Raw genomic sequence first — 21,258 nt, 5'->3', positions numbered from 1 at the left:
AGAAGGTAATTTGATATTGCTTTTTAAAAAAATAGCGGGCCCAACTTGAGACCATTAAGTTTGAAATCAAGGAACGCCTGATGTTCCCGGCTGCAGCAATGCAAAATGAAATGTATCATGAGTACTAACCTGCAGTATCAAAGTATAACAGGTTAGTGGTTTGGGTGATAAATTTTTCATATTTTATTTATTGGGAATGTGCAAGGTTTCTGGCTGCAGCAGCACAAGTTATATTTTCTGAGTTAAGTTCCGGAACAAAAAAGGTGGAAAATCGCTGGCCTAAGTGAATAGCCCTTGATGGAGTCTGCTCCAACTTTGTCGGTTGGGCTGAGAACTTTTCAGCAGCCCCTCATATCACTGCTATCCATATACTGGCTAAAATTCAACATGATTTAACTGTTGATTAGTTAAATCTCTTGGCTGGGCCTGAAATTAATGTTTACCTGGCTATGTTGGGGGGGCATTCTTGGGGCAGAGTCAGCACTTGTCCACTTAAGAGCTTTCATTCAGTGCTTAAGTGGCCAAATTTAGCACATAAATGAGGGCAGTTTGCCCTGTCTTTATGCACTGACCCATGGCTGCTTAAGTGTTGAATATTGACTTCATTGAATTCACTGAAGAAGCCCTTTCTGGAAACGTCAATCGCTCCTCCTAAACTTACTTGCTCCACTTCATCACTGACGCTGAAACCGTGGATTGAAGACAAAGTTTTATTTTATTTTTCTTTCCAGCTTATGATTTATCTTTAATCTTATCTATTGTTTTGCCTTTTGTCTTTGTTTTGTTCTATTTCTATCATTTAAATTTCTCCAGAATTCTACTGTTCAACGGCTCCCCCTTCTGCTTCTATTCCTTTCTCTCCTCTCTTCTACCTTCCAAAGTATTTAGATCAATGCTGTCTTGTTAAAATGTTTATTTTATTTTTATTTTTCCTCTAACTCTACTTTTCACTTCTCTATTACCCTCCAGGTACTTTAGTTAGATTGTGAGCCTTCGGGACAGTAAGGGAATTTTTCAAGTACCTTTCTTATTTCTAATCTTAATGTATATTTTCTGTAAACCGCTTAGAACCTAACGGATGTAGCGGTATATAAGAAATAAATTACATTACATTACATTACATTGGTTATGTGTTGCCCGGCTCAAAAAACCTCGGATATTCAAAGTCGAAGCCTGGACAAGGCCCGGTTTTGAATATCCAGGAATAACTCTTGTCGGCGGTAGGCAAGACATTCACCACTGCTGGTTGAATATCAGGCCTATAACTTTTAGTCCCACCTTTTCATGTCCCTAATCCTGTTCTACTTTGTCTATGTAACTTTTGGGCAACAGCTATCCATTCAGAGGAGCAAGGATTTGAAAATGAAGGCCATACAGGGCTCCTTTCACTAAGCTGCGATAGCGGTTTTAGCGGGTGCTTAGTGCATGCTGAATTGCCGCGCGTGCTAGACCCTAACGCCAGCATTAAGCTGGCGTTGGTTCTAGCCGCGTAGCATGGGTTTAGCACGCGCTAAAATTCTATGTGCGCTAAAAACGGTATCGCAGCTTAGTAAAAGGAGCCCACAGTATTTGTGTAACTTCAAAAATTATATGAATAAATTCTTCTGATTATTGTTCAGGTTTTTCTCCACAAATTTCTGAAATTAATAGAAACTGATATACTATTGTTTCCCCCTCCAGGAAAGAACAGTGATAATTAGAAGACAAACAGTGGGAGGCTTTGGACTTAGTATTAAGGTATGGTGCTATTGTTTTTCTTCGTGCAATGATTGTTAAGGACCAGATTTGCTAAGGAGTACTCTATACAAATTGAATCCAATTTACTATGCTTTGTTTCCCCATAGGCACAGCGAGGGAAAATGAAGCCTTAGGATATGAAACTAAAAATGATGGATAAAAAAAAATCCCTTAGTAAATCTGACCCTTTGGCTTTTCAGTATATTGCTATTGCTTGTATATAATACATAATGAACAATTTTATGCAGTTAATCAGGAATAAAAGACAGCTTAAAATGTTTCAATCTCATCCTATAGCAGTTTAATGAAGGGTGATCAGTTCTGTTTTCTCTAAGCACTTGTAATGGATGAGAAACGAGAGTTGTTTTTTTTTTTTCTTTTAATTTTCAAACATAATGTTAATTGGCTGAATGTTTTTAATCTTAGCTCCACTACCTGCGGCTTCAAATATGCTTTATTCAGAAATTGGTTTCCATCTGTCTCATATCTTGTCCAATTATGTGACTTGGCTGATTCTTTTACTTGTATTTTTTTGTTTGTTTGTTTTGTTCAACTTTTTTTTTTTTTAATGTAATATTTTATGGTTGGAACACAGGCTTGGTTCAGGGTGGGTAGGGGGGGCACTGCCCTCCCCAAATGTTGTGCATGCTGATGCTAAATTGGTAGCCCTTCATCTAGTGCCAATCTGATTTCTTTGCCCATTGTCTCCCCTCCCCCAAGTTACTAGAGAAACTACACCAACGGCCTCTTTTGCAAAGCCGCGCTAGCGGCTGCGCTACGCTAACGGCCCTGAAGCCCATAGAGATTTAAAGGGCTTCAGGGCTATTGCCACAAGGTAAAAGAGGCCGCAATTGTTTGGCTAAATTCTCATACTTAGATATGATAGAAACAAAGTTAAATAAGACAAAGGACTAACTCAATAGTGCATTTCCCTCACTCTGTGCCTAAGGAGAGAGAGAAAAAAAACCCTGACTAACCCAGTTCCTCCAGAAAGACCTTATCCTAAGCCTGACTTGGTGGCTGAGAAGAATTTGTGGATATGTTCTCAGATCAGGAATGGCTAGGCGTCTAGTAAAATCAAGTGAATACATATCACATGTTTTCAGTAAAGTTCTGGAGTCACAAGGAAGAAAAGTAACACACCACACATATATTCTGACTACTAGAATACGGTACTCATCCTCCGTATCAAGAGTTGGGAGCAGTTGAATAAGTTTAAGAATAAATTTAAGATGTTATTTACTAATGCATGAATAGTTTTATGCCATCTTCTTTTCATTGAAATATGTTTTAAGCAGTATATCACAATACTCAATATAGTCACGCTGCAGATAATTTATGCTGATGCCTGTGGGATATCAGACCATCCCCCGTGTAGCATAACTCGCTGGGGTTTAGTTCCTCATTCCTCCCAGTATGGCAAGAGCAATTAACATATATAAATTATTTAGTCGTTTTAATTTATTCACTTATTGAATAATTTAAATAATTTAAAGCATTAAATGTAAATAACTTAGCTTTTCAGCCTTTCAATCGGTTTGTCCCCTTAACCAACGCGTTTCACCTTTTCTTTATCAAGGTATAGGGAAGTCATATTATTCATAAACGCTTTTACTTGCCGTCGGCTGCAAATTTTTTACCTCCAATGCACGTGTGGATTTTGGGGGTTTGGAGTTCTTGGTCAGAGTCCTCCTGACCAGCAGCCAGAAGATTTCCAGTGGCAGATTCATTCCCAATAGTTTTTGAGGCAGACATCCTTTCCCTACAGGCAGGCTGCTGCATGCTGACAGACATGGACCAGAAGTCACAGACTCCTCTGAGGGTGTGGGGGGGTGTAGTATGGCTGAAAAAGGTAGATCCAAGGCTTTCTGGGGTTAGAGTTAGATTTTTCCTCCTCCAAAACACCTTTTTCAAAGTTTTTATGTTTTTAGAAAAGCTGCCATGGCCCATTTTTGGCGCAAGTTTATTGGTGGCGCCCATCTTGGAATTTCATCAATCTTTTTTTTACAAAAGCTTTTTTCTGCCTCAAAACCCCTCATTTTGCCCAGGGATTATCTGCAATGAATTCCCTAGGCCAATCTGCCCCTGTTTCATATCTTTTTTTGTACAGCTGTGGCAGCAGACGAGGGGTTGTGTTCCATGTGCTGTGGGGCACAGGAGGAGAAAGGGCAGGAGCTTCAGACTCAACCGCCTTAGAGTCTTCCAGGATGGGAGAACCCCAAAAAGCCCAGAGTTCAAGGAAGAGATTCCATTCAGAACCCACACTCAGAGTGTGCAAAACACAAGTGCAGTGGAGGTCCAGCTACCCCAGTCAGGGGTCCTATAGGCCTCTTGTCCAGGGGTTTTCAAACTTTGTCAGTCTCTTGTGGAAAGATTATTTAATGGGCTCAGGGAGTGTTCCACTGCCTGCGAACATGCCAGCTCTGGTACAGGGAAAATTACATTCCCAGGAGGCTTCTCCGCCTCAGAACAAGTTGGCTCCAAGCATCAGTGACAATTTGGAGCTAGACTAGGAAGATTGGATGTCCCTTTCCATGCCTTTATTTTCTCAAGGATTTACTGCACCCTTAGATGATTTAAGGTTCCTGTGTGGGACTGGAGGGCAGGAGACTGTGGCTGGTATTGATCAGGGAGACAATCCCTCAGTGTGCTGTCTTTTCAAGACTGCAACTGTTTCACATGTCATCTCAGACACTTTCTGTGAATAGAAGTTGTACCCTCAGCAGCCTCCACCTCCTGGTGCTCCATTATCAGTGGTAAAAACACACAGACTATTTTCTTTCAGGCATATCCAGACATCACCTCATTAGTCACTGACCAATGCAAGTCCCCTGAAGGTTCCCTAAAGGTGGTAAAAGATATGTCTAGGCTTAATCCTAAGGCTTTGGACTTCCAGTAGCTGTTTTATCAGCTGATGGTGGATTCTGCGGTAGCTCAAGTGACATGGAGTGGCATAATTTTAAAAAAAAAAGTCTAAGTCCGTTTGAACCTAAGTTGCCAGTCGCCCAAAGTCAGATATGTCCAAAATCCATTCTCGAAAAATACGACCAAAATATTTTTTTTCGAGAATCATCTACTTGTACGTCCAGCTGTTTGATCCTCCAGACTGCTAAGTCGTCTATGTTTATATCTCATTCTCGTCCAAAAAGTCAAGTCAAAAACGCCCAGAACAAGACCTTTTGGACATGGGAGGGCCCAGCAAAGTGATGGACTGGACACCCAGACATGGCAATAGAATAGTGGGGCACCTTACAAGTCACTGCTGTGAACTTCACAAAAAGGGTGCAGCATAAATATCTCACTATGACTCCCTTGCAGGTCATGGTAAGCCCCCCAAAACACTTTCAAAATCTACTATACCCACCTGTCTACCACACCAATAGCCCTTATGGATGCAGGTGCCACCTATATGGCAGTACAGTAGGGTTTTTTTTGGGGGGGGGGTTGGTGGGTGCATATGTTTCACAATGAATGCAGTGTTTACAGTGGCTTATAGGCCTGGATCCTTCTCTCTATGGTTCACTAGCCCACCCCCCATACTACATAAGACACCTCTGTACAGCTCTACTAGGCTTTCTTATGCCAGGTGCTGATGTTCTGGAAGCAGGTATGTACTTTTTTTATTCTGATTTTTATTGCTGGGGTGGACAGTGATCACTGGGGGAGTGTGTGGAGGTCTGTACTTTGTCCCTGCAGTTGTTATCTGGTCACTTTTGATACCTTCTGGGCACTTAAACCTGTTTTTAGATTACCTAAGTCACAAAGTATAAGTTCCATCTAGGAAGTCTCATTGAACTTTCGATTATCGCTGCAAGATGACTAAGGCCCTCTTTTACTAAGGTGCACTAATTGATTAGTATGTGCTAATTGATTTAGCACATGCTAAATGCTAATGCGCGCATGTTAGTCTATGGGGGAGTGTGTGGGAGTCTGTACTTTGTTCCTGCAGTTGTTATCTGGTCACTTTTGATATCTTCTGGGCACTTAAACCTGTTTTTAGATTACCTAAGTCACAAAGTATAAGTTCCATCTAGGAAGTCTCATTGAACTTTCGATTATCGCTGCAAGATGACTAAGGTGCGCTAACTGATTAGCATGTGTTAATTGATTTAGCGCACACTAAATGCTAACACGTGCATGTTAGTCTGTGGACACGTTAGCGTTTAGCACGTGCTAATTTGATTAGCGCACACTAATTGCTTAACACACCTTAGTAAAATAGGGGGTAAGTCTAGGTCGGCCCACATCCCACCTACCTTCCACCCTAACCACTCCTTCAAAATTGCCCCTTTTCACTTTAGGCATACAGCAGCACTGAAAAGGCCTAAGCTGTTTTTAGATACATTTAAAACCTGTTTCGATTATCGGAACTTGGACGACCTGTGTTTTTGATCGTCCAAGTGCCGATTTAGGTGGGTTTTTAGATGTATTTCCATTTTGATTATGTGCCTCCCTTCCTAGCGAGGGAGAGGTGATGCTGAAGGACGAATAAGATTGCAAGGTGGACATGGTCCTTAAAAGACAGTTTGAAGTGCTTGCTTTGGGTATCAAAAGGCAGCAGCTGCTTCCTTTGTGGCATGGACCTGTCATACCAGGTTGCATGTTGTCCTTCAGAGTTGGAGGACATCTGTCCCCACTTGATTATGGAAGGAGTAGATTATGTGGCCAATGCTCTCTGTGATATCATCAGTCATGAGCAAGGTATCAGTTTTCGCTGTTTCTGCCCACTGGATGCACTGGATTAGGCAGTGGGTGGGCAATTCAGCCTCCAAGGCTACTCTAAGCATATTACCCTTTAAGGGATAGATGCTTTTTGGCAAAGGCTTGGATGACCTTATGGCCAGTGTAGCGGAACTCCATCTCAAATCTCTACCAGACAGCAGAGTTCATCATTTCACTAGAGGTGGCAGAAGTAATTTTCTTTCATCTCAGACATCTTGACAGTTCTTTAATGGTTCCTCTTCCCAGAGACCCTTCCAAGGGTCCAGACAGAGATTTGGCAATTATAGAATCGAACAACATTCTGGGTTACACGATGGCTCATCCATCAAAAAGCAGCAATGAAGACATGTTGATTGCCATGCCACCTCGCATTGGTAGGAGACTGTCAGCTTTCTGGAGGGAATGGAACAGATCTCATCAGACCGCTGGGTTCTGGCCATTATTCTGGAGGGGCACAAGATCAAATTTTCTTGCCCCCCTCCAGATCTGTTTCTCGACTCTCCAGCTGAACGGAGAGAAAAGGAGGCATGGGTCTGAGCAACGGTACAATGACTCTTGGACAGTCATGCCATAGAACCAGTTCCTAAAGATTAATCGGGCTCCAGCAGATACTCCATGTACTTCATAGTGCCCAAGAAAGGCACAGAAGATTGGAGGTCTAAAGAAGGTACTAAGAGTTCCATGCCTCCATATGGAAACGGTCCGGTCAGTCATCACAGTGGTGGCCCTGGGATAATTTCTAGCCTCCTTGGATTTAACAGAGGCATATCTTTACATTCCCATTTATAATGAACTTTAACAATACTAAGGGTGGGGGGAAACATATTTAACTACACTGGGGAAAACCTGACATTTTGGACTTTTTCTGAGTTTAGAAGCAAAACATCATTTGTTGACATTTCTCGTGCAATTTGAAATGAATGCACATCACTACTGAATACACAAACCTTGCAATCTGAATACACAGATCTTGCAAAAGTGTGAATCCTCCCATCTAGCTATGTCATGAATGAATGAATACACATGTGTTGTCTTTTGAAAGATAAGCTGTTTATTAGGTAGAGGACTGGCCTAGTGGATAGAGCAGCTGCCTCACTATCCAGAGGTTGTGAGTTCAATTCCCACTGCAGCTCCTTTTAACTCTGGACAAGTCACATAATACTTCATTAATGCAGGTGCAAAATCCCTCCTAACTTTTATTAAACCACAATAGCGGTTAATGGCGTAGGGAGTTTCTATGAGCATCGGGAGCAGTGGGGAGCATTCAGCCAGGTTCCCTGTGCTAATAACCATTATCACAGTTTAGTAAAAAAAGAGGGGGGAGGGGAGGTTAAAATAGGTAAACTACTTTGATTGTGTAAATCACACAGAAGAAGCAGCATACAAGTCCCATCCCCCCATCAGTACACTTTCAATTTTGTCTAGACAAAATCTGTTCTCATTTTTTGCTTATAATCCCATTGAAACATTCTGGTCCTCCAAAAGGAAGACCAACAGGAGGTACAAGTAAATGAGAGCACCTTCATAGATAAAGCATCAGTGCTCAAAAAAAAATCATTTAGGAAAAGGTCATTGTAGACAATACACTAAAATCTTCTGCCCAGTGTGTGGCAGCAGCCAAAAGAGCAAACAGGATGGTAGGAATTATTAGGAAAGGGATATAAAATAAGAATATTATAATGCCTCTGTATTGCTGCATGGTGCGACTTCACCTTGAGTATTGCATTCAGTTCTGATCATCGTATCTCAAAAAAGATATAGCAGAATTAGAAAAGGGTCAAAGGAGAATGACCAAAATAATAAAGGCAATGAAACTCCTCTCATATGAGGAAAGGCTAAAGAGGTTAGTGCTCTTCATATCAGAAAAGAGAAGGCTGAGGGTGATTGAGGTCTACAAAATCCTGAACGCTGTAGAATAGGAAGAAGTGAATCAATTTTTTACTCTTTCAAAAAAGTACAAAGCCTAGGGGATATCAAATGAAGTCAAATGGCAATATAGTGTTCCCCCGTGAATTCGCGGTTCACGAATTGCGGACTCAGTAATTTGTGGAATGCTTCAACCGCCTCTTCCTGTACTAAAGTCAGGCTACACCAATCAGGAGCTGCGTGTCAAAGCATACTGGGTATGATTTACTATACCGCCGGTGCCCCAGCTGCCCTCTCCTGCCTCTTGACATACTCAAAACCACATTTGCAGTTTTTCAAGATTCGCAGGTGTTCCTGGAATGGAACCCCCACAAATTTTGGGGGAGTACTGTACTTTTAAAACAAAAAGGAGGAAATATTTTTCTCTCAATGAACAATTAAGCTCTGGAACTCGCTGTCAGAGGAGGCACGGTAAAATCAATTAGTGTATGTGGGTTTAAAAAAGCTTGGACAAGTTCCTGGAAGAAAAGTCCATAATCTGCTATTGAGACAGACATTGAGTGAAGCTCTGGGATCAATAACATAGAATATTGCTACTATTTGGGTTTTTGCTAGGCACTTGTGACCTGGATTGGTCACTGTTGGAAACCGGATATTGAACCATTGGTTTGATCCAGTATGGCTAGTTTTACTTATGTTCTTAATTGGCATCCCACCCATTTAGAAAATGTTGCTAATAGCCAGCAATTCAACAGGAAGAACACCAGCACCATAGAAGGAACTTTGAACCTCAGAAAAACTAAACTTTAAAAAAACAATTGTATATGTTATTACATATTTAGGGGTCATAAGAACATTACAACCTATGCGTTGCTTTATTGGGACAGCCCAAAGTTGTAAAGATTTCTAACAGTGGCCAATCCAGGCCACAAGTACCTGGCAGATACCAAAAGAGTAAAACATACTATATGCGGATTATCCTAGAAATAAGCAGTGGATCCCCCCAAGTCCATCTATAGTCTATGGAATTTTCATTTTGGAAATTATTCCCCCAAATTTCTAAACCCTGCTAAGCTAACTGTTTTTACCACATTCTCTGGCAATGAATTTCAGAGTTTTTATTTACACATTGGCTGAAAAAATATTTTATTCAATTTGTTTTAAATTTACTACTTAGTAGTTTCATTGCATGACATCTAGTTCTTGTATTTTTGGAAAGAGTAACCAAGTGATTCTTGTCTACCTATTCCACTCCACTCAGTATTATATAGATCTCTATTGCATCTCCCTTCAAACATCTCTTCCAAAAGCTAATAGGGACATTTTCAAAACACTAAGGGTCGCCGTACATGAAGAAGGACATGGTACTACTCGAAAGGGTCCAGAGAAGAGCAACTAAGATGGTTAAGGGGTTGGAGGAGCTGCCATACAGCGAATGATTAGAGAAACTGGGCCTCTTCTCCCTCGAACAGAGGAGATTGAGAGGGGACATGATCTAAACATTCAAGGTACTGAAGGGGATAGACTTAGTAGATAAGGACAGGTTGTTCACCCTCTCCAAGGTAGGGAGAACGAGAGGGCACTCTCTAAAGTTGAAAGGGGATAGATTCCGTACAAACGTAAGGAAGTTCTTCTTCACCCAGAGAGTGATAGAAAGCTAGAACGCTCTTCTGGAGGCTGTTATAGGGGAAAACACCCTCCAGGGATTCAAGACAGTTAGACAAGTTCCTGCTGAACAAGAACGTGCGCTGGTAGGGCTAGTCTCGGTTAGGGTGCTGGTCTTTGACCAGAGGGTCGCCACATGAGCGGACTGCTGGAAATGATGGATCATTGGTCTAACCCAGCAGGGGCAATTCTTATGTTCAGAAATGCGTCTCAAAACTGGCCTAAATCGGCAATTGGACGATCAGTAACACAAGTCATCCAAGTGCCGATAATCGAACCGGGTTTTAGATGTATCTAAAAATGACTTAGACCTTCACAATGCTGCTGTATGCCCAGAGCTAAAAGGGGTGTTTCAGGAGGAGTGTTGAGGGCGAGATTCAGGCAGGAGGTGGGCCGTCCTAGACTTAGTCATACTGCATGTATAACCAAAAGTTTAACAACACTGCCTAGACGGAACTTGGACGTTGTGACTTAGGCCAGTGGTTCCCAACCCTGTCCTGGAGGACCACCAGGCCAATCGGGTTTTCAGGCTAGCCCTAATGAATATGCATGAGAGAAATTTGCATATACTGGAAGTGGCAGGCATGCAAATCTGCTCCATGCATATTCATTAGGGCTAGCCTGAAAACCCGATTGGCCTGGTGGTCCTCCAGGACAGGGTTGGGAACCACTGACTTAGGCCATCTAAAACCAGGTCTAAGTCCACAGAAGGTATCTAAAGTGACCAGATAACCACTGCAGACACAAAGTATAGACCCCCCACACACTGCCCCCCCACCCCATAAAAATCATAATAACAACTTTACATATCTGCCTCCTGAACATCAGCACTTGGCAACCTTGTCATGCCACTGGGGCTTGCGCTCATCTGAAAAGCTGAAAAGCTATGCCGTCAGTAGTTTCACTACCAGCAGGGCCTCCCAAGGTGGACAGGTTTCAGTGGAGATATCAGATTAATGATGTACCACCCATCTGTGCAGCAGTAGATGGGCAGTGTTGGAGGCGGAGAATCGCATGTGATTCAACAACATTGAATTTATACTGGGCAGAAGAAAAGCCCGACAATCTACTTCTGTATTCTGCCATGAAAACTTGATGATCATCAAATCGCTAGGGCTCAAACACAATGCAATGGCAACTAACTACCGTATATCAAATATAATAAAACATAAACCAAACCATTCTGGCATCTAACTTTAGGAGATAGATTGAGAATTACCCCCAATGTGGTGTTAGATCGTTTTACTGTATATTTAAATTTATTTGTGGTATAAGGGTTTTTCTTCCTAGGGACTGCCTTTTGAAACCCATGTGGCAGTGCTATATACACACAAAGGAGAGACAATCAGAAAAACAAAATCCATGAGGAATTCTGTTTTAACTCCAGAAGGGACTCCGTCTCCGATCATTACTCTGCACATGTCTATAGAAAGAATGCTAATTACATATGGCCTCATATGCTATAGTGAAACCATAGAATGATTCTCTCTCATGTCCTACTTCCAAGGGAAAGGCTAGCAGTGTTTTTCTTTATGAAATCTTACTTGTGTCTCTAGTGGTGCATTTTGTGCTTGTTAAAACAGCTTTGTTGTTTTGGAACCCACTTTTTGAGCATACATTTTACCACATTACAAAATGAGAACTGGTAGACCTCTCAAGTGACATAAATTCCATTTGTTGTCCAGCCATTATGCGATCCTTCGAGACCAGAAACACAGCAAAGAACTAAAGCCTAAAAAAACTGCAATTCCTTTGGAAATATTCTGTCAAAGGTTGAATTGTTTTTAAAGTAATTGCTCATAAATCATTATGATCAAGTGACCGTGGAGGCATTGATGAGGAAAGTGCATTACAGACTTCTTCATATTATACTGACAGAATAACTGTTCATAAAAAGTTCAGACATAAACACTAAGGCTTGGATTCTCAAAACAGCACCAGAATCAACCGGCGCCTGAAAAAACGGTGTCAGTTGTATGTCACTCAAACCATGGCTTAAAAATAGGTGAAGTGGGAAATTATAAATATAATACATGAAATGACTCCACTTGTATGAAGCTGAGAGTCTACTCGACTGGAAGAAAAGCCTCAGGTTTTATCGGCATAGCCCCAGCTCGAACCACCACCACCACATCATTGGCAAAAACTTCCACAGAGTGAGGGTCTGCTATTGAGGTTTAAAATTGTTGTTGACTGAGATTTTATGCAGCTAAAACAACTGTGATTGTGTAAAGCAGTCTGATATGTTGCCGATGTTTCCTGGCACTAAGCTGTTTCTTCAGGGCTTATTGACCTCACTTTGATTCTTACAGAGCTATAAAAGTAATTAAATAATGTATATCACGTTCTATCTGCTTATACTTATATGATATTGGAAATTAGAAACTTTTACTTACTGACAGCGTTGTGCTCACGATCTCATCAATGTCCTAAATGCTAAACCTCAGTGTCTCAGTTTTCAAAGGGAGAATAGCCAACCACGCCCCTCCAAGTCAGCACCAGGGGAAGTGTTGGCCTCTCCTCATTGGATGACAAGCACAATCAATGCTCAATGGGCGTGTTTACCCTACTACCGGTGAAAAATAGAAAATACTGTATTTTACATCTTATATAGAGTTAAAGGGAGACTATAAATTAATAGAAATAGAACCAATCTAAACATGCATTTAACCCTTTCGGGCTGACAGTGTCTAATTCAAAGATCCAGCGTTGTTCTCTTTGTTGGAGGTGTAACTGTCTGTTCCCTCCACGTGATACTTGTCTTATATTATCTAATACACAGCACTTTAGTTGAAAAAAAATCATGTTTAAAGTCCAAGCAATTCTTCACCATTGGGGCTTGTAAAATCTGCCTATTTAGTGCACTCCTATGCTCATTCAATCATAATTGCAATTGCCTAGATATTTGACCGACATATACCTTCAAACAAGGGCAGATAATACAGTATGGGGCTGATAATCGAAAGAGAAAAACATCCAAAAACCGGCCTAAGTCGGCACTTGGACGAACATTGTCCAAATACGTCCAAGTGCCGATAATGAAAACGGGTTTTGGATGTATTTCTAAATGACCTAGGCCTTCATAGTGCCGCTAAATGACCAAAACTAAACGGGACAATTCAGAAGGAGTGTCGAGGGCGGGAGTTGGGCGGGACGTGGGCCAGCTTAGATTTAGTCGTACAGCATGTATAACCAAAAGTTATACAGCCCAGGATCGACGGAACTTGGACGTTGTGACTTAAAACCCACCTAAAGTCACTAGATAAGCACTGCAAATACATAAAACAGACCCCCACACACAACCCCAGTGATCACCAACCCCCCCCACCCCCATAAAAATATCAATCACTCCTTTAAAATTCAGCCTCCAGACCATCATCACCTGGCAGCCTGGCATAGGAAAGCCTAGTCGTCCAGCACAGAGGCGGCTTAAGTCGTCTTGCGGGTGGGTTAGGGGTTCATGGAGAGGAAAACCCATGCCCATAAGCCCCTGTAATCACTGCATTGATACTTAAACATGTGCACTCCTCTATACACCTGCAAAACCCATTTTTTACTGGCATATAAGTGGCTCTTGCAGCCATAAGGGCTATTAGGATGGTAGATAAGTGGGTCTAGGGGATTCTGGAGTGATGTAAAATGAGTGATGTAATACAGTGTTCTTCAACCACCGGTCCATGGACCAGTGCCGGTCCATAGAAATTTCCTGCCGGTCCACAGGGCCAGCACATACATCAGGCCCAAAACATACATCAGGCAACGTCAGAGGGAAGGCTTCCAGATGAGGCACGGGACGTGCAAGGTGCAATTAGTACTATTATGGGGGCGGGGTCTGGGGTGGAGATTGGGTAGAGATGGGCGGGGTCTGGCCCACGACTTAGCCCAGTGTTCTTCAACCGCCGATCCACGGACTGATGCCAGTCCACAGAATAATTATTTTATTTCTGCTGGTCCATAGGTGTAAAAAAGGTTTGAGGGGCTCACCGTGACCTATAATGGAGCTGTAGTGAGATGAAGACATGGCACCCTTTTCGTGAAGTTCACAGCAGTGCTCTATAAGGTACCCCAAACCTTACTTATAGAGTACTATAGGTACTCTATAAGGTGCCATGTCTGGGTGTTCAATACATCACTTTGCAGACCCCTCCCAAGCCCTCCAGGGCTTGTTCTAGGCGTTTTTGACTTGGCGAAAAGTTGGACGAAAATGTGGTATAAAGATGGACGATTTAGCGGCTTGGATGATCAGATCAGCAGGACGTATAATTAGACGATTTTTGAATGAAAAAAAAAAATCGTGCCGTATTTTTCATAAATGTGTTCTAGGCTGTTTTTTTTACTTTGGACGAATTGCGACTTAGATGCAAACGTACTTAGACGTCCCTTTCGATTATGCCCCTCCACATTACAAAACTGGTTTCACAAGAGGTCACAAACTTGAGTAGATATTTCTTCTGATTAGCTAGATTTATAAATTCTGATGCTGTTTTCATAATAGCACAATTCTTGCAAAGTCCACATGCTGTATGCATAGATTGAAAAATGCTTTCTGTGGAACTCTCATCCAATGAGGAGAGGCCAACACTTCTCCTGGTGCTGATGTGGAAGGGCGTGGTTGGCTATTCTCTCTTTGAAAACTAAGACGTTGAGGTTTAGCGTTTAGGACATTGGTGAGATCGTGACGTGAGCACAGCGCTGTCAGTAAGTAAAAGTAGTATAAGCAGATAGAAAGTGATATAAATTATTTAATTACTTTTACACCTCTTTGAGAATCAAAGTGAGGTCGATAAACCCTGAAGAAATAGCTTAGTGCCGTGAAACGTCAGTAACATATCAGACTGCTTTACACAATCACAGTTGTTTTAACAGCATAAAATCTCAGTCAACAACAATTTTAAACCTCAATAGCGGACCCATCACTCTGTGGAAGTTTTTTCCAATGATGTGATGGTGGTGGGTTGAGCTTGGGCTCTGCCGATAAAACCTGAGACTTTTCTTCCATTCAAGTAGACTCTCAGCTTCATACATGTAGAGTCATTTGCATTATTATACTCAAACTATGGTGCCATTTTGAAAATTGTGGTCTGCCTTAAAGATAGGTGCTGGAAATGTAGGCTACGGTTTTACAGGTTCCATAATCTTACTTGCAGAAATACAATTTTTGGCCCACATATAGCTTATCACATGGGCAATTCAGTACATATACTACATATTGTGACTCACAGGACATCACCACCGCAATGTAAGCCGCTGTTCAGATATAGGTTCACAAATATGGGTGTCTTCCAGCATCATAGAACAAACAGTACAGTGGCCACCTTTGATATGTTTTCCCTGAGCAACCCTCCCACATCCTCCCCGAACCCATTCTGTAGCCAGACATAATAACTCCTTCAAATTACCATTCCATAGAAAAGAAAGAATAATGTTATAATTATTAAATTCTGAATACACAGACACCCCCCCCCCCCAAATTCTCACAGTCTCTGGAGTATGAACATTGTCCTTAAGCACATTGGAGATGAGATCCTCCCCTCCTTTTTTCATCTTATCAATCAACAGATCTTCCCTATAATTTACACACAGCTCTTTTTACAGTGTTACTTACTAATTGACTTGGATATCCTCTAGCCAAAAATTTATCACATAGAACAGATGCTTCATAGAACAGTTGGTTCAGGAACTGATAAGAGGCAAAGTGGTTCTAGACGTGGCGGGGCATAATCAAAACATAGTAACATAGTAAATGATGGCAGATAAAGACCTGAACAGTGCATCCAGTCTGCCCATAAGTTATACTCATTAAAAATACATGATTAGATTAACTTGTCTCTTCTTTGATATTTCTGGGTCATAGACTGTAAAGTCTGGTATTGTTCTAGGTTCCAAATGCTGAAGTTGCCGTCCAAGCTCACTTCAGCCTATCCAACCATCCCGTTGTTTACAGGATATCTACCATAAAGTCTGGCCAGTAACATCCTCAGTCTGGCCAAATTTGGGTGTATGGCACTAAATGCCCAAAGTCGGCAGTGGGATTTTTTTTTTCTGAAAATTGTCTATCTGGATGTCCAGATTATTGTTCATCCAGATGTCCAGGACATCTATCTTCATACCACATTTTTGACCAAAATTTTGTTCTAGTCCTAGCCCACCCCCAGGCTACTTGAGACGTCTGTGTGCAGCTCTACTAGGCTTTCCTATACGAGGTGCTGATGTTCTATAGACAGGTATGCACTCTTTTAGTCTGATCTTTGTAGGGGTATAAGGGGGTCAGTGAACATTAGGGTGTATGGGAGTGTTTACTTTGTCTCTACAGAGGTTATCTGGTCACTTTGGATACCTTTTTGGCACTTATACCTGTTTTTTTATCGTCTAACTCACAGCATTTAAGTTTTATCCAGAATGTCTAGTAAAACATTTGATTATCCCTGCAGGACAACTAAGTCTAGTTTGGCCCTCACCACGCCCCACATACTCACCTAACCACTCCTCCAGATACACCCCTTTCAGCTCTGGGTGCAAAGTGGCATTCAGAGGCATAAGAAGTCCCACAACATGTTCAGAAAGTCTGTTTGATTATTGGCACTTGGACAACCTGTCTTTTAAGTCATCCAAGTGCTGACTTGGGTGGGTTTTTAGACGTGTTTAACTTTTGATTATGAACCCCATAGTCTTTAGGTTTGATTTGGTGCAGGAGGTGATAGTGCTGGGAACATTTGTATGCAATTCTGGTCACCATATTTCAAAAAACCTGTGGAGGGACATTTTCGATATGATGTCCAAATCTGAGTTTGAACGTTTTGTGGAACACTCACAAAAATTCAGTAGTAGCAAACATGACCATTTTCAAAACAGAAAAAACATCTTTTTGTTTCAAAAATGGCCATTTCACTCATATGTTTGTCCTCAGTGTGTATATGTGCACTTTAACTTTGGATGGTGTTTCTCATAAGACTTTGTTGATTTTGTTTGTTTGGAGTAGGGTGAAGATACGAGTTTGGACCCCTGACGCAGGCTTTCATCCAAAACATAGACCATGCCGGGCCAACCTAATTAAAGCACCCTCCATTACCATTCTTAAGGCCAATTGTGTGTTCTTTTGTTTTATGTCTTCTGGCATTACACCTTTGGTATCCCTTTTCTCTTTGCTGTGACATTGTCCATGTGCCATGTTCATAGTATATTTAATGAATTATCTGATGGTCTTTCCTATTTGCAATGGTCCCATTTTCAACCATTGCCTCCCAACCTATATCCAGACCCAGTGCTAATGTTGAAAGAATTTTCAGATTAATTATTCTGGGGTTTATTGAAAAGTTCATTAGCGCTTAATATCTGGAAAGCTTATGAAACAGGATGGCAGAGATTTCTAAATTTTGGGGTGCATAGAGATGAAGCAGTAGTTTTCCCATTTGATGGCATGTAGTAATTGACAGTCAAACAAAGAAAGGCAAAGGTGATGTCTTTCCAACCGATAATAAAATTTATTGAACAATTAAAAAGTCCCAACAAGGATCCCTGTTTCATCATATGAGAACGCCTTCCTCAGGGGACAGAACTCGACTACCCAAGTGTCACCTGAGGAAGGTGTTCTCATACTCCGAAACAGGGATCCTTGTTGGGACTTTTTAATTGTTCAATAAATTTTATTATCGGTTGGAAAGACACCACCCTTGCCTTTCTTTGTTTGACTGTCCTTTTTCGAAGGTGAGGCATTCTTCTGTTCTGCCGCCATATAGTAATTGACTTCATATTGTTTGCTAAATCAATGAGTTAGCCATGTTGTCCTTGGCCCGTGTTGCTTGTATATCAAAAGTGAATGTTTTTATGGGATCCCACCATTTATTTATTAGTCAGGAAGTTAATGCATGGTTATATTCATTCAGGGTGAGACTGAACAGATTGTTTTATATTTTATTTAAAACTTGATATATCACTTGTGGAGGGCCATTTTCAAAAAGGACTTCTAAGTCTAAATTGGACATTTCCTGCAAAACGTCCAAATTCAGTGGCTCAAACATCGATTTTCAAAATGCAAATCGCTAGATGTCCAGCCTTGGGACGCCTTACTTTATACCCCATTTTCAACCACAGAAACGTCCAAATCCAAAACATTCAAACCTAGATCATTTGGATGTAGAAGGGGCCAGCATTGTAATGGACCGGCCATATAGACATACCAACAGAGTACCTTAGAGGGCACTGCTGTGAACTTCACATAAAGGGTACCAGATGTACGTCTCGCCATAACTCCCTTATAATTTATGCTAACCCCTTCCCCCCCCAGCTTACTATTCCCACCTGTCTACCATCCCAATAGCCTCTATGGCTACAGGTAGCACCTATATGGCAGTAGAATATGGTTTTGGAATGTTGTAGTGGCCTCACACTTTCCACCATAAATGTAGTGGTTAGAGTGGTTAATGGGCCTGGATCCTTCTCTCTACGGTTCACCAGCCCATCCACCATGCTTCTTAAGATACCTGTGTCAAGTGCTGCTGTTTTACAGAAAGGTATGTGCTGTTTTGTTGAGATTTTTGTGGGGGGCAAAAGAGGGCCAGTGACTACTGGAGGAGTGTGGTAGGTCATTACTTAATCCCTCCATTGGTCATCTGGTAAGTTTGAGTACCTTTGTGGCACTTAGACACTTCTAAAACAGGTCTAGCTCAAAACGTCTAAGTTCCATCTAAGACGTACTGTGAAAGGTTTGATTATCACCGCAAGACATCCAAGTCTAACCCACCCAAAGCCTGCCTATAACATGCCTCCGATCATTCCCCCTGGAACTCTGGATCCACAGTAGGCTAAACACCTCCCAAGCCCACCCACTAGGCTACTTAAGTCACCTGTGTGCAGCTCTACTAGGATGCCCCATACCAGATGCTGCTGTTTTAGAGACAGGTATGTACCTTTATGTTCTCATTTTTGTGTGGTGGAATGGAGTCAATGAGCACCTGGGGAGTGTGGAGGTGTCTTACTTTGATGCATGCAGTGGTCAACTGGTCAGTTTGGGCACCTTTGTGGCACTTAGACCCTTCTAAAACAGGATGTTTTGCGAAATGTTTGATTAATTATCGCTGCAAGATTCCATGTCTAACCCTCCCTTGACACTGTCAAAAGCACGCCCATCTCGTACTCTGAATGTACACAGGCTGGAATACCTTTCTAGATGTACAAAATAATGATTTTGATTGGCACTTGGATGTTCTGGCAATTAAGACGTTCAAATGCTGATTTAGGATGCTTTTTGGACATTTATGTTTTTGGATTATGGGCCCCAAAGTGTGTGTTTGTATACATTATTTGTTCCAAAATGGATCAGTTGGGTAAAGATGTGTAGGTGTGATTGCAGAAATCTGTTAATTTAGGGCTCCTTTTTCTAAGCTGCGCTAGCATTTTTAGTGCACGCTGCATTGCCGTGCACACTAACCCCGCACTACGCGCCAAGAACTAAAGCCAGCTCAATGCTGGCATTAGCATCTAGCACGCGCTAAAACCGCTAGCGCAGTTTAGTAAAAGGAGCCCTTAGTTGCATATTTGGTGCGCTGATTTCCACCAAACGTCCCACAAAATGTTTGCTAGAATTTGTTAATGAATGCAAAAGAAGTTTAAAAAAAACCAAACAAACCCAGAATAAAACAAAACAGCTAGGGTTGATTTAATTGCTTTTTAATGCAAAATAAATCTATGAGGCGCTCCCATTGTTCCCTCTGCTCCTCAACAGCAGTAATTGGTTAGCCATGAATTTATAAGTTTTAATCCGGGACTGGATTTTTAAAAAAATCCTCCTTACAAAACTGTCATCATTATGTTGATGTTGTAACTGCTCAACCTTTCCAATTGGAAAACCTATTTCTGAAATTTTCACCTTCTCTGAGGAACATAACCAATATTGGGACTATTTATAAATCTAGATTAGAGTATTCAGCCATTTTAAAGCCATGCTTGAATGTGCCTGCAACATTCACATAACCCTGGAGAAGTTGTTCAACAAGTAATATATTTGCTTTCACAGTACTGCGCTGTACTATTTAGCCACAACGCTGAGATATGCTGCATCAAGATGATTAATGAGCCCCCTATGAATCTTAAGGGTAATTAGGAAACTGAAAACAGAAAATTTGACCTTTATTCCTTCAGTCTACTAGAGAAATTCCCTCCTACTACTACTTATATCTTTAATTGGATTTTATATGCAAACAAGTAGATTTTCAAAATTTCTGTAACTTCCCCTAGAATGTTTTGTTTTCCATTTCATAATTCAGAAAATTGACATCGATTGGATATACAGCAGTTTCCTTCCACACACTTTCACCACTGTTAGTTACTTCCATTCCAGATACATCCTTTTACTCATGATAGGATTGCTAGAATAACAATATCATTATTCCCTTTCATTTATCCCAGTTGAAATTGTTGGGCAGTTTAGGTGACAACATTGATTTTTGCAGGCATTTTATCTGACAGATTGTTAAATACATGGGGCTCGATATTTAAAATGATTTATATGGCCAAGAGAGGATCCTGAACTTTTAAATTGCCTGTCCGAGGCTAGTCAGGTATAAGAGGAGCCACTGAAAAGGTCTCAGCCTAACAATCTCCATCAAGGACTATACCCATCCTATATAATAAAACCCTAAGCGCACATGCACTTAATGTTCCCTGCCGCTGTGGTGTGTGATCCGTGGCCGCCAACCCGGCGGCAGGGAACATTCTGGCCACTCCCCTCCTCCCGCCCTCACTCACCATGGAAGCCAGGCAAGCTCTCTCCCTGCCCGCGTCCTCAGCAGGGAACACACCTCCCTCCCTCACTCGCCGCTGCCGCCGCCGCTGCTGCTGATCCTTCTCTAAAGAGCAGCCTGCGATGGTGTCCGGCTTTAGCGAACCTTGTAGGCCGCTCTCCAACCTCAGTAGCACATTCCCTCTGATGCATGGGATCGCATCAGAGGGAATGTGCTACCGAGGTTGGAGAGCGGCCTGCGAGGTTCGTTAAAGCCGGCCACCATCGCAGGCTGCTCTTTAGAGGAGGATAAGCAGCAGCAGCGGTGGGGATTGTGAGAGGAGTCACCGCTGGCACTTTTAAACTTGAAAAAAAACCTTCAGCCACAGCAGGCCAGCTCGCGGGAAGGGAAGGGGGAGGGGCCGAATGGAGCAGGCCAGATCGCGTTAAGAGAAGGGAGGGGCCGAACGGAGCAGGACAGCTCATGGTAAGAGAAGGGAATGGGGGGGGAAATGCTGCTACTGCTTCACAGGGACCTGGAGGGGAAGGGA

General features: G+C 41.9%; 1 protein-coding gene across 10 annotated transcripts in view; it reads left to right on the top strand.

The window, feature by feature from the left end:
* The window catches only part of SNTG1 (syntrophin gamma 1), a 1,000,749-nt gene that overhangs the window by 581,921 nt on the left and 397,570 nt on the right, over positions 1 to 21,258 (top strand). For all 10 annotated transcript variants that reach the window (XM_033934198.1, XM_033934202.1, XM_033934200.1 and 7 more), the window contains one exon: positions 1,681 to 1,737. In XM_033934198.1, coding sequence (XP_033790089.1) covers positions 1,681 to 1,737 — 57 coding nt within the window. The remainder of the gene's footprint in view (positions 1 to 1,680; positions 1,738 to 21,258) is intronic.

This window comes from Geotrypetes seraphini, chromosome 2 (assembly GCF_902459505.1).
Source record: "Geotrypetes seraphini chromosome 2, aGeoSer1.1, whole genome shotgun sequence".
Lineage (NCBI taxonomy): Eukaryota > Metazoa > Chordata > Amphibia > Gymnophiona > Dermophiidae > Geotrypetes > Geotrypetes seraphini.
This window is presented reverse-complemented; position numbering and strand designations above follow the sequence as displayed.